The 12,276-nt window shown below is 44.4% G+C and overlaps 1 protein-coding gene across 1 annotated transcript in view; it reads left to right on the top strand.

The window, feature by feature from the left end:
• The window catches only part of DYNC1LI1 (dynein cytoplasmic 1 light intermediate chain 1), a 398,524-nt gene that overhangs the window by 176,495 nt on the left and 209,753 nt on the right, over positions 1-12,276 (top strand). Inside the window, exon 8 of the mRNA XM_086942104.1 lies at positions 3,568-3,679. Within this exon, the coding sequence (XP_086798230.1) occupies positions 3,568-3,679 (112 nt within the window). The remainder of the gene's footprint in view (positions 1-3,567; positions 3,680-12,276) is intronic.

Raw genomic sequence — 12,276 nt, 5'->3', positions numbered from 1 at the left:
ATGAAAAATTTAACTGACTGTCAATGGGCACTGGCTTGGGGCATTCCCCTGCACTTGTTGGCCACCACGAGGAAATCCACAAGAGTTGTCCTTGCCCAAATTCCATGACTTCCGTTTTATCTGTATTGATTTTTAGATAGTATTGGTTCATCCAGGTCAGGATCTCCAGAAGGCACCCATAGAACCTGGCAGCGGTATCCTCCGGTTGCTTCGCCAATGAGATGATTAACTGAGAATCGTCTGCATAGGATACCATTACAAAACCGTGCTTCCTGACCAGCCTAGTCAAGGGGGTGACCTAGATATGTAGATTGAACCGTGTCGGCGAAAGCGCTGAACCCTGCGGAACGCCACAAGAAAGATGGTTGCAATCCCTCCCAATGCAGATTTTGTTCTCTTCCTTCCAGTAATGATGTAAGGAGAGCTAAGGCAGGACCCCCTATGTCAATGTCCTGCAACCGTTGGACTAGCACCGAATGATTTACGGTGTTGAAAGCTGCCAACAGATCTAACAAAACAAGAATCGCCTTGCCCCCTCTGTCGATAGTCTTCCGGATCTCCTCAGTTGCTACCATAAGTCTCTGAAGAATGATGAGCTCTAAAACCGTGTATGGTAGGGTCCAGCAAATTGTTAGTATCAAGATACTCTGTTAGAGTCTTGTTCAATGCTTTCTCCAATCCCTTTAGCTGCTATGGGAAGGCAGGCTATTGGGCGAAAGTTTTAGGTTCTGAGGGGTCCAAAGTGGATTTCTTGAGAATATGTCTAATTATCGCTTTCTTCCAAGCGGTGGGGTACTTCCCCGACTCCAGCTCCTGATTAATCAGAGGTGTTAGTTGGCCTCCGATTTGGCTCGCCCCTTAATGCATGATAGTAGGGGGAACAAGGGTCAGTGGGGGAACCTGATTTTATCGAAACTAATAAGTCCCAAATCTCCTCATTAGTAACACCTCTATCATGGGGAGAGTATTGTAGGTGTTCACAGACAACACCACTGCCATCTGGTACTGCAACAAACAGGGTGGGGTGGGGTCGTGGACCCTATGTCAGGAGTCTCTGCTCCTCGGGACATGGCTGAAACATCAGGGCATGTTCCTGATGGTTCAACACCTGGCAGGTTCTCTAAATGCCAGAGCGGACAAACTCAGCCACCGGTGGATGATGGATCACGAATGGCGTTCGAACTCTGACATGGCACAAGGTCTCTTTCAACAGCGGGGAGAGCTTGGTTAGATCTATTCGCCACTGATGAGAACGCGCAATGTCATCAGTTTTGCATGTTGGAATTTCCAAGGCGGCATTCGCTCAGCAACGCTTTTCGTTGCAAGTGGAGTTGCAGTCTGTTGTACACCTTTCCACCTATACCACTTCTGTCCAGAGTGCTGAAGAAGATCAGGCGCGACCCACCCCAAGTCATCCTTGTGGCTCCGGACTGGGCTCGAAGGATATGGTATCCCGAGCTACTCAGTATGAGCATTGATCCCACAATCCGTCTGCCTCTTCAGGAGGATCTTCTGTCGCAGCTGCAGGGGACAATCTTCCACCCAAACCTGACCAGCCTGCACCTCCTTGCGTGGAGATTGAGCGGCGGCATTTGACGTCTATTGATCTGCTTCCCGAAGTCTGTAATGTTATCTTGGCAGCCAGGCGTCCCTCCACAAAAACGGTACATACCTGTAGATGGAATAAGTTTGTGGCATGGTGCACAGCAAAGGCTGTGGATCTCCTTTCTGCCCCTCTTTCAGAGGTCCTTCTTTTTCTTCTCTTTGGCCCAGCAGGCCTCTGCTCTGGGCACTATCAAGGGCTATTTCTCGGCCATTTCTGCCTTTCTAAGGCTACAGATCAACCTTCTCTTTTTAAGTCCCCTGTTGTAAGTAGATTCTTAGAAGACATCACGCACATGTTTCCTCCTGTTCCTTTTGTGATGCCTCAGTGGGACTTGAATCTAGTTCTTACCTTTCTGATGCTCCATTTGAACCACTTCATAATTACCCTCTTCGTCTTCTCACTCTAAAGACTGCTTTCCTGGTTGCCATCACTTCTGCCAGACGAGTGAGTGAGCTCCAGGCTCTTTCTTCTAAGCCTCATTTTCTCTCTTTCTCTCCGGAAAAGTTGTTCTAAGGACTCGTCCTTCTTTTCTGCCTAAGGTTGTCACTGCCTTTCACATCGGGCAGACCATCACTTTGCCCACCTTTTTTCTGCCTCCTCATCCCTCTAAAGAGGAAGAGAGCCTCCACCATCTGGACCCAAAAACATGTGCTCTCTTTCTATCTGAGCCGCACACAACAGTTCCGGGTGGATGACCAGCTGTTTGTTGGCTACGTGGGCGCCAAGAAAGGTCGGGCTATGCAGAAACGGGTCATCTCTCGGTAGGTCGTCCTGTGCATAAAGGCTTGTTACTCCTTGTCTAAAAAGGAGCATCCAGTGGGGTTGCGCCCCCATTCTATCAGGGCGACGGCAGCCACTACTGCCTATGAGACGAGGAGTTCCCTTGCAGGACATCTGCCAGACAGCTACATGGGCTTTGCAACACACGTTTACCAACCACTACTGCATGGACAGCCAAGTCTGGAGAGACAGCTTCTTTGGCCGTTCTGTTTTCCAGGACTTTCTGGTGTGATCTTGGTTTGCAGACCCACTACCGGGGTTGGTATTGCTAGGGTATCTATTCTAAGGTAAGGAATCTATCACTAGGTGTTTCTTTCAGATGCGCACGTTACTTGCCTTCGATAACGATATATCTGTAAGAAACAGTAGTAGTGATAGATTCCTTACTGCCCCACCCATCCTCCCGGTTCTGCGAACAGATTTCTAGTGTTGAGGTCATCCCTTTCAGGGCTCTAGTATCATGGCACCCAGTCGTTAGTATCTTGCATGGCTCTGCGTTCCTGGTGCGGAAAGTCGTGTACAGAACTAACGTCAGCGCATGTGGGCGTGTCTAAGTAGCTCCAGTGACGTCATCCCTGCGCCAACAACGCCAATGATGCACCCACAGCCGCACGACGATGCCTACCAACGCGCAGGGGTACTGCTGACGAAAAACTTTCCGGATCCAGTCTGACGCCTGGGGGTAATTCTAAGGCAAGGAATCTATCACTACTAATGTTTCTTATAGATATCTCATTTCGCAAGGTAAGTAACTTGTGAGCATTGTTATGACCGCATTGTAATGGCTGTTTCCCAAGAGGAGGGTGCTTTAAGAGCTAAAGCATCAGCAGTGATATAAAAGAATCGTTCATTCAGTATGCATGTTACCCTAGTTATTGTCCTATATTTTTCCGCCATATGTTGATCATATCTTTAATTATATTCAGGTGTATGGCAATCTGAAATCTTAAACCATCAGTTAGTTCCCACAGATCTACGTTAACCTAAACCTAACTGTGTTTTAAATTAGTAATCTCGCCACACATTAAGGATAGTTTTGGGAAATTTGGAAGTTATGTCATACTTTAGTGTTGTGTGCATTTTTGACCATGCGGGTCTGGGGTTTTCCAGCATAATGAATGAATTTAGTAATGTTTTTAGAGAACAGATGTTAAACATTAGTACTTGTTCTTGTTTTCTAGTCCTGCAGGGTGGGATAATGAAAAGAAAATTCGAATTTTACATGAAAACTTTCAGACATTAAAAGCAGAAGACAGTTTTGAAGATGTTGTTTTAAAACCACCAGTAAGAAAGGTAAAGTAATTTTATTTAAATACAGATGCGTTGTTGCGTAGCAACTACCACTGCATTGCACAGTCCATTCATTTACCCTGAAGCTGTGCTGGAACATCAGGACTAGGGGAGGGATTTTAAGGCTGTGGGGTGAATTTGAGTGGAACACATGTTGCAATTTGGAACTAACTGATCTGCCTCGTTCTCTTTTTTTTAATAATCTTTATCTGCATTTTCTTCAGATTAATTCAGATATGACACAATGTATACTTGTTGTTATGCTGATATCGGAGGTGCTCTGACACTCGTTATGACACAATACATACTTGTATTAGCACGCATATCTCTCAGGGAATTGGGCTTGAATGACATCTGTCACATCTGGCCCTTAGCCTTTCAGTTTTCTGTGGGTGTCCTCCATCATTGTAGATCTCCTGCACCATGATTCTTAAATAACTGATGATTGCTATTTCCCATTTTAGCAATTACTAGTCTGAGTCCAATAAAGAGTTGGTATATCTGTTTGCCTGCAGTTCATCTTTAATGTTCTGTAATGCCCATTGTGTGGAAGAGACTGTATTCATCTGTGTAGCGTCAGATAGTAATTCTGCTACTTTATGCCAATCTATACAGCATTCGGAACCCCCCTACCAAATGTAAGCAGTCTCAGTGGTTCTCATTATACAGCAGGCCTGTAGGCGATGTCTCATGTACCATTTGCTATAGTAGTTCTTTAGCGTGGTGTGTACGTATGTGTATGTATATATATTTATATATATATATATGTGTGTGTGTATATATTTATATATATGTATATTTAAAATGAATGAATTTGAACTACAATTCCCTTTGGGCCCATAAGGGCCTCTTTTCGTTCCCGATCCTCCAGCACCCCCAACCATTCTCCCACCTGCACCTTAATTGTAAGAATATAGCTGGCATAAGAATTACCAGTGTTTTATAAATTTGCAATATTTTCTTCAATAACGTGCAATTGTCATTTTGGCTTCTGAGGGCTAAATTCTGCAATGTTGTCTGTTGCATGTAAATATGAGGTGAGTGCATGTCAAAACTAGAGATAACAGAAGAGCTGGGTTTTTAATAGGCCAAATTTCCTGTAGATAAGTAAATGATTATATAGCTTTGTTAGAAATTATGGGCCAAATGTACTAACATTAGTGTTTAAGATTACCAAATTATGAATTTTTGCATTTAGCGGTTTGGTAATCGCAAACACTTATGTGCTAAAATGTGTTTTATACCTTTTGCAATCCCTAGTGGGTCGAGGTAGTTCTCAGTTTGCAATCCCTTAGGAATCACAAAAATCACACGGATGATGGCCTGCTGGGGTCAGGGACCAACCATGTCTGATTACTTTTAAATAAAGAAATCTTTTTTTTTTAATGAAGCCCTGTTTCCTTGAAGGAAAACGGGATGCGTTTAAATAGAAAAAATAAACGTTTTCTTTACATTCTTTAAGAGTGGGCAGTGGTCCCTGGGACCACTGCCTGCTCTTAAAAAATATTTGGTTCCCGTTCTCAAAGGGAAACTTTGGGACCCCTTCTTATTCATGAATGGATTACTGCCAACATTGAGGTAGTACTAAAGTGTGAATGTTTTGCAACCATAATTAGGTCGCAAAACATTCATACATCCCATTTAGATTCGGCATTTGGAATGAACGACCTAAACAAGCATCTTCCAAATCCCGAATCACAAACAGATTTCGATTCGGTAACACGTTACAGAAATGCAATTTGTGTTTTGTACATATTTAAAAGCATTTTTTCGGTTGGAAATGGTCCGTTTGGCCGTTCCCAACTGCAAAGAAATGTGTATATGGAGCCCTATATTCCTTAGCGTATCCTTGTGAAGGAATATACCCCAGAGCCCTGTCTCCTTCGAGATGAAAGAACCTGCTCACAGTGGTGTCTATTATGTTAGTTTCTTGTGCCAACCTATTTCTCTGCATGTTTGCTCCCAAATTGTGAAGATTGTTGTAGTGGCTGGTGGGAATGCCTGAGAGTGCCTTGCTTCCATATTGAAAGCGTGTTAGGTCTCCTCCACTGAGAGCCTAGCGGAACAGTCGGGGTTTGCTTGTATCAAGCCATCATTAATCACCAGCAGGTTTACTGAGTTGGAATACACAGTGAAATCTGCCATACCAAGGCCCCCGCCATAACATTTTGCCGAGCTCACTTGAGGAGTATGGGTACACCAGAGAAAGGTCCTTACCATGTCTGGGACATACTTGTAAAACTACTTGGAGAATTTGAATTGAACATTTTGTAGGGTGTATACGATTTTAGGCAAAATTATCACTTTAACGCCAATCAGTGATGACATCCTAATTTGAGTACTTTATTCTACCTGCAGAGACCTATTTATATACCATACCCTTTCTTGGTCACTGAAGACCTATATTCCCAAGTATTAAATCCCCTTAGTAACTTTATTGATAAAAAATTGAGCTGCTATATATATATATATATCACACGTGATCAAGGCAAGTCGCCGAAACGCGTTGTGTGAATAAACCGAAGATTTAATACAACTGGATTGTTTTGTGGTTCCTTTGCATAATTCCATAACTCATAAATGAGGCATCATCATTTTTAAATCATATACAATGCATTTTGGGCTAACGTGTAGCCCTTCATCAGGGAATAATAATAATGCCTGTCCTTGTTCGTGTTGGTTTAAACACTGCTGTGTATAGTGGGGAATCTTAATTGCCGCAACACTGGTTCCTTCTGCTTGAAGCAGATGAAGGGCTACACGTTAGCCCGAAATGCATTGGATATGATTTAAAAATGATGCCTCATTTATGAGTTATGGCATTATGCAAATGAACTTGTTGAAAACAAACTTCTAAAGAACAAATAAATCTTTTTCAATAACAAGGATAAAATTGTGTGGAATCCTCTGATTTCATAAGAGGAGAAACTGGTGTTCCCACAGGGATGGTCCCAGTGACCCACTGGAATCACGTTCTTGCCAATGCTAGTTTGTCATGTTTCCCATAATATTGTTGAAACTGCTTACACTGATTTTTGATTATGAATATGTTTGAGGAAATACTAGCATGCATTAACACATTTTACTAAATTATGCTTCAAAGAAATGGCACCTAAAATTTCACAGTAGTTTATTATAACGTTTTGTTTCTATAAGTAAGGGGCAAGATGGCGGCTGAGTGAAAACCACGATCACTCACCTCCACAACGCTTCGCTACACCATCCTGAAAGAGGAACACCGCTGTTCGGGAGAAAATCTCTGGAGGAGTGATTACCTGAACAGCAGTAAACGTATGGCAAGTCTGGAGGCAAGATCAGAGGCAACCCGATGAACTCGGGAGAAAATCGGGAGAGAGCACTGGGGTCCTCCGTGAGAAATACCAGAATCTGCAATCCTTTCTCGGATCTGGCAGCTATACAGATTGAGCTGTACCCGCTGAGATCTTCACAAGACAGACAGTCCAACACGCTGGCAATCCATTTGGTTGCTTTTGGCAGCCACCAGGAAAAGGACCCACTTGGGCCGCAGGCTGGCGTCGCCTAGCAACGCCAAGAAAGAAGGGAGTCCTAGAGCACAGCAAACAGAGGCTATGGCTATGCTGCACGAGGGGGCCGCGGCCGAACGCGCACAAACACGCTCTTTGGGTCTCGGCAAGAGAGTGACCCTAAGTGCGAGCAGGAGGCCAAAGTGGAAGCCAGGAAGATGAACAGTCGTACCGGCAAAGGAGTTAAATGGGAGAAGGGGAGAGAAAAACCAGACCCCTCCAAAAGCAACCAGAAAAACGTGCCAAAAGGTATATTGCAGGGAGGAATGGGGGGTCAGGGGAGAAAAAAAAGCAGATGGCGATTACTGGTAGGTTTTCTCCCTTGGAGGGCAACAAGGAACTCAGGACCCCGTAGGCCTCACAGATGGAAGACTTTGGGGCCAACTATGAGACTGCTTGTACAGAGTCTTCCCAAACCCCCTCCCTAGATCACTCCCTAGAACTTACGGTTGAAGGGGGGGCCCTCTTGGGGGTCATGTGCTAAAAAGACCATGATTGAGAGCCCAGAGGTACCCCCCACCGACTCTCAAAGTGAGGTATATGCTAATCCTGACAATAAAGTAAAAAAGCAATCCTAGAAATACTTGGCAAAGAGCCGGATGTAATCGCACAGCCAGGCAGAGAAGCCGAAGATGCAATCCCAAAGAAAGTCTCACGACACAGGGTACCTTTCCCCGATTCTATGGAAAATTTCTATTCAATAAATGAGGAATCGGCCAAGTCAGTGTCTGGGTTTTCTAGCAACAGAGAAGAGTTGGAGGGCGGAAACACCTCCACGAGTAACTGCAGCCAACAGAAGGAAAAGAGAGCACAAAAAAGAACAAAGCGGGAATCAGACTTGAGGAAAACAAAAATAGAAGAAATGTTGATGAGTAAGCTGAGGAAGATGAACTGGGTTGGGATTACTCGGCCACACAGCTAGTAGGTCCCGGCGGTCCAGACACGGAAGGAAGAACGCCCAAAGGTCATCAAGCTGGTCAGGATGAACCAAAAAAATCTCATGACGAGGTCCCTGAGCCATCTCTGTCAATGATATTTCAATCATTAAGAACCTTCCAGGACGAAATCAAAAGTGAGAACCGCCTGGCGCGATTAGCCTAAAAAAATGTCAAGGCACCAGGCGCAAAATCGGGAAAGCATGTACAGAGATCGCAGACAGATTGGACATGGTGGAGAAACGCACGGAGGACCTAGAGAATACAGTGGGTACATTAACCCCTGGCATGCTTGTGACGAAACCGTTCCGTCACAAGCCTCGGGTGAGCTGTGCTTGTGACGGAACGGTTCCGTCACGGCCCGCTCGCCGCCCCTGCGCGGCGCGAATTCCGCGCCTGCGCTGACGAATTAATGGGCGGGCGGGTTCGTGACGGAACCGTTCCGTCACAAGCACAGCTCACCCACGAGCCGTGACGGAGCGGTTCTGTCACAAGCACGGAACCGCCGTGCGGCCGCCCCTCCCCCTTAGCGCTGCGGCGGAATAGCCGCTGCAGCGAAGGGGTTAAAAGAACAGGCATCCTCCCAAGACTGAATGCTAAAGGATGTCATGTGAAAGCTGGAAGAGCCCGAAAATCGGCAACGCAGGAACAACCTAAGACTGCTGGGAATTCTGGAAAATGTTGAAGGAAGCGATATAAGGGGTTTTACTATAAACCTCCTGAAAAATTCTCCGCCGGGGTTAGCACATTGGGACTGGGACAAAGAAGTGCAGCGGGTGCATAGATTTCCTCTTTCAATGCCGAAACGACAAACAAATGCACAAGGGTACCCACGGGTGATCTTAATATATTTTGGGAACTTTTTACTCCGGCAGGCAGTCTATGATCTGGCTTGACCGAATATGAAAAGGAAAGGGGATAATGTTATTTACTTTGCTAAACCAGACTACGCACATGCCACAGTAGAAAGAAGATGGAGACTCAGACAACTCACAACCCCCTTCTAAAAAGCCGGGGTCTCTGCTTTCCTACAAAATTCAGCAAAACTAAAAATCGTCCACCAAGGGCGGTTCTCTTATTTTTCCTCAGAAATACAAGCCCAGAAACTACTTGACGAGATCTTAGCTGGGGGGAAGAGATTTGTTTAGGCTAGTTGGATCAAACAATCCAGAGAACAGGAATCTTGGGCGGGAAGCTGGGTGGGGGAATAGGGGTAGCCTTGGGGGACCGAAGTGACCAAATAATACTTAATTACTAGAAATGTATACAGGTAACAAACTGATGTGATTATTCTAGGTATCTAAGGACGCTAACTTTTGTGTTTATATTTTATCACAAGGGGTCTTCTTATCTTCTCTGTTTTTGTGTCAGTTTCACAGGGGAAGAGCCGAGCACAGGATGGGAGGATGGGAAGATGGGGCGCGGAAGATGGAGGGGGAGGGAGAGTGGACAATCCAGACGCTATCAGACAGGCTCAGGATTGATCCTGACTGCCACAAGACGGGGTGGGGTGGTGCGGGGGGCGAGCATACAGTCAGGATAGAATCCATAGTCCGGGTTAAAGCTACAATGGCACAACAAGCGGCACAGCTAATTAGGAGAATGGCAATTGGTATGGAGAAAATGACCAGGATGGATAGGATCCAAAATTCTGAATGGCTAAGTTAAGAGTGTTAACTATCAATATTAGTGGCCTCAACGACCCCAAAAAAATACAGAGTTGCAATAGGGTCTTAGATCAACAGGGGCTAATATTGTATGTCTCCAGGAGACACATGTGGAGGGGTCCCAACTACACCTTTTGAAAACCCTTGGATACAGACTGATTACAGCCACAACACAGGCAACCAAGACACGGGGTGGCCATTCTGGCAATAGGAGGGGCGCTCCAATTCACCAGATCAGCAACCGACAAGTTGAGGCGGTGGGCAATCACAGTGCCAGTACAGTACTAGGAAAAAACGAACTATCTGCTCTATATACAGGAGCATTACCGACGATCCAGACCTACTGGGATTTATTTCAAACGAACTAGCACCTGGTCACTCCCTATGATTGTCTGCGGCGATTTTAACCTGAATCTACCGTCTGATTGGATATTGGGGTCCAACTTTATATATCAAGGACGGATACCGAGTGTATTCAGAGCACTCCAAGAATTATGCATCACACATGGGCTGTCGGATTGTTGGCAATCTAAACATTCTAACAATCCAGGATTTACTTTCTTTTCCAACCCACATACCAAACTCGCTAGGTTAGATTATGTTTTTCCCTCCCATACTATGATGTCAAAGTGCCTAATAGATAGACTACCTCGGGTCCTATCAGACCATAATCCCCTAATCTTAAGTATCGATAGCGAAGGGATACAACGGATCACAACAGGTGGACATTCGAAAGGGCTTTACTTCTAAATGAAAAATATTGTCAACTTATAAATAAATGTATACCAGAGTTCCTAGAGGATAACTTGGGCAGTGCACCAATAGAAACAGTATGGGACACTCTCAAGGCAGGAATAAGGGGAGAAACTCTCTGATTTTCGCTAAAATCTAATTGAGAGGCAACACTGAAAATAAAAATACTACAAGAAAAACTAGCGGAATCAGAGGAAGTACTTATAAGGGCAGTACAGGGGGGACAGAATATCGAAGGGGCATTAGGAGAGGTGGCTGTTGCAAGAAACAGAGTTGCAGACATTTTCACGGAAAAAGCAATATGCAAGGCCACTATGAACAGGGAGAAAACATATGAACTAAGTGAACAAGTAGGACATCATCTTGCAGTTCGCACGAGACAACAAAACATGGCGAACATGATCAAAGAGATTGAAGACCCTAAAAATGGCCTTAAGCAAGATCCTAAAGAGATAAGGGTAGCATTTCAAAATTACTATCAAGAACTATACAAAGAGACTAATAAAAAAACAAGAAGAGATCGAGGAATATCTAGATCGGACTATAGCACCTCAGCTCCCACAGGAAGATCAAGACAGCTTAGTAGAAATACCTCAGTGGGTAGAAATTCTATTCTCAATAAACTGTTTAACCCCCGGAAAGGCAGCTGGGTTGGATGAAATACCTGTAGAGTTGTATGCCAAATTCCATAAATCACTGAAAGGAATTTTAACCGATTTTAATAACCCATGTCTTCCAAGGAGGGCAACCACCAGGATCGTGAGCTCATGCTAAAATTGTAGTTTTTCCAAAGAAAAACAATGATCCAACAGAACTGGGATCCTACCGCCCAATCACATTAATAAACTGTGACTCTAAAATCTACTCTAAACTATTAGCTAGCCGACTAGCACCAATCATACACCAAATTATATCAACTTGACAACATGGATTTGTCCCGGGAAGAGATAGAGGCGGTCTTGCAGTGCCTAATCTCAAAGTCTATTGGTGGGCTATGATTTTGAAATGAAGCAATGTATTTCTAGGCCAAATAGGAATTAGACAAGAGAGGGTGGTTCCAACACCACAAGAACTCATTCTTGGTAATGAAGTGAGCGAACATCTTTGGCGACTGACATACAACTGCTACTTTAAAAAGTTTGGTTCAAAACACTAGCAGGCATTTACACTGCGTGGAATCAGGTGCGTAAACTCCTGGGTATCGGGAGCTTCTCCTACTATACTGTTTTTTCCAGAAATAACAACCTTCCAGAGATCTTTAACGATACATGTATGAAGAAATGGCTAAGAGCTGGGATTACCCGATGTGGTAGCTTCTACTCCTCAACAGGCTGTGTTAAATATTTTACCGTATACGAGTTTGCCATATAATTTCGGACAAGTAAGGAAATAGCTCAATCAAATGAGAGGCAGAGTCCGTGGTGTCTGAGTCATAAGGGCTTTAATCAAGAATGATGACTCGAGCCATGGAAATCAATTCCATCAATACAAGGGGTCGGGTATGCAATGATGGCAGAAATATGTCAACGATTTATTAACAGTACATGACGTATATAGTAAAATGACACAATGGCAGTGAATACAGTAGGCGTGACAAGTGAAATGTATATGATCACATGTGCGTAGCAAAAAGGCGTGAACAAGGGTGTGCACAGAGGCATACACTGGAAACGTCACAGAAAAGTGTCACAAGTGGGTGG

The sequence above is a fragment of the Lissotriton vulgaris genome, chromosome 10, assembly GCF_964263255.1.
Source record: "Lissotriton vulgaris chromosome 10, aLisVul1.2, whole genome shotgun sequence".
Taxonomy (NCBI): domain Eukaryota; kingdom Metazoa; phylum Chordata; class Amphibia; order Caudata; family Salamandridae; genus Lissotriton; species Lissotriton vulgaris.
The sequence above is the reverse complement of the archived record's forward strand: the minus strand, read 5'-3'. Positions and strand labels throughout refer to the sequence as shown.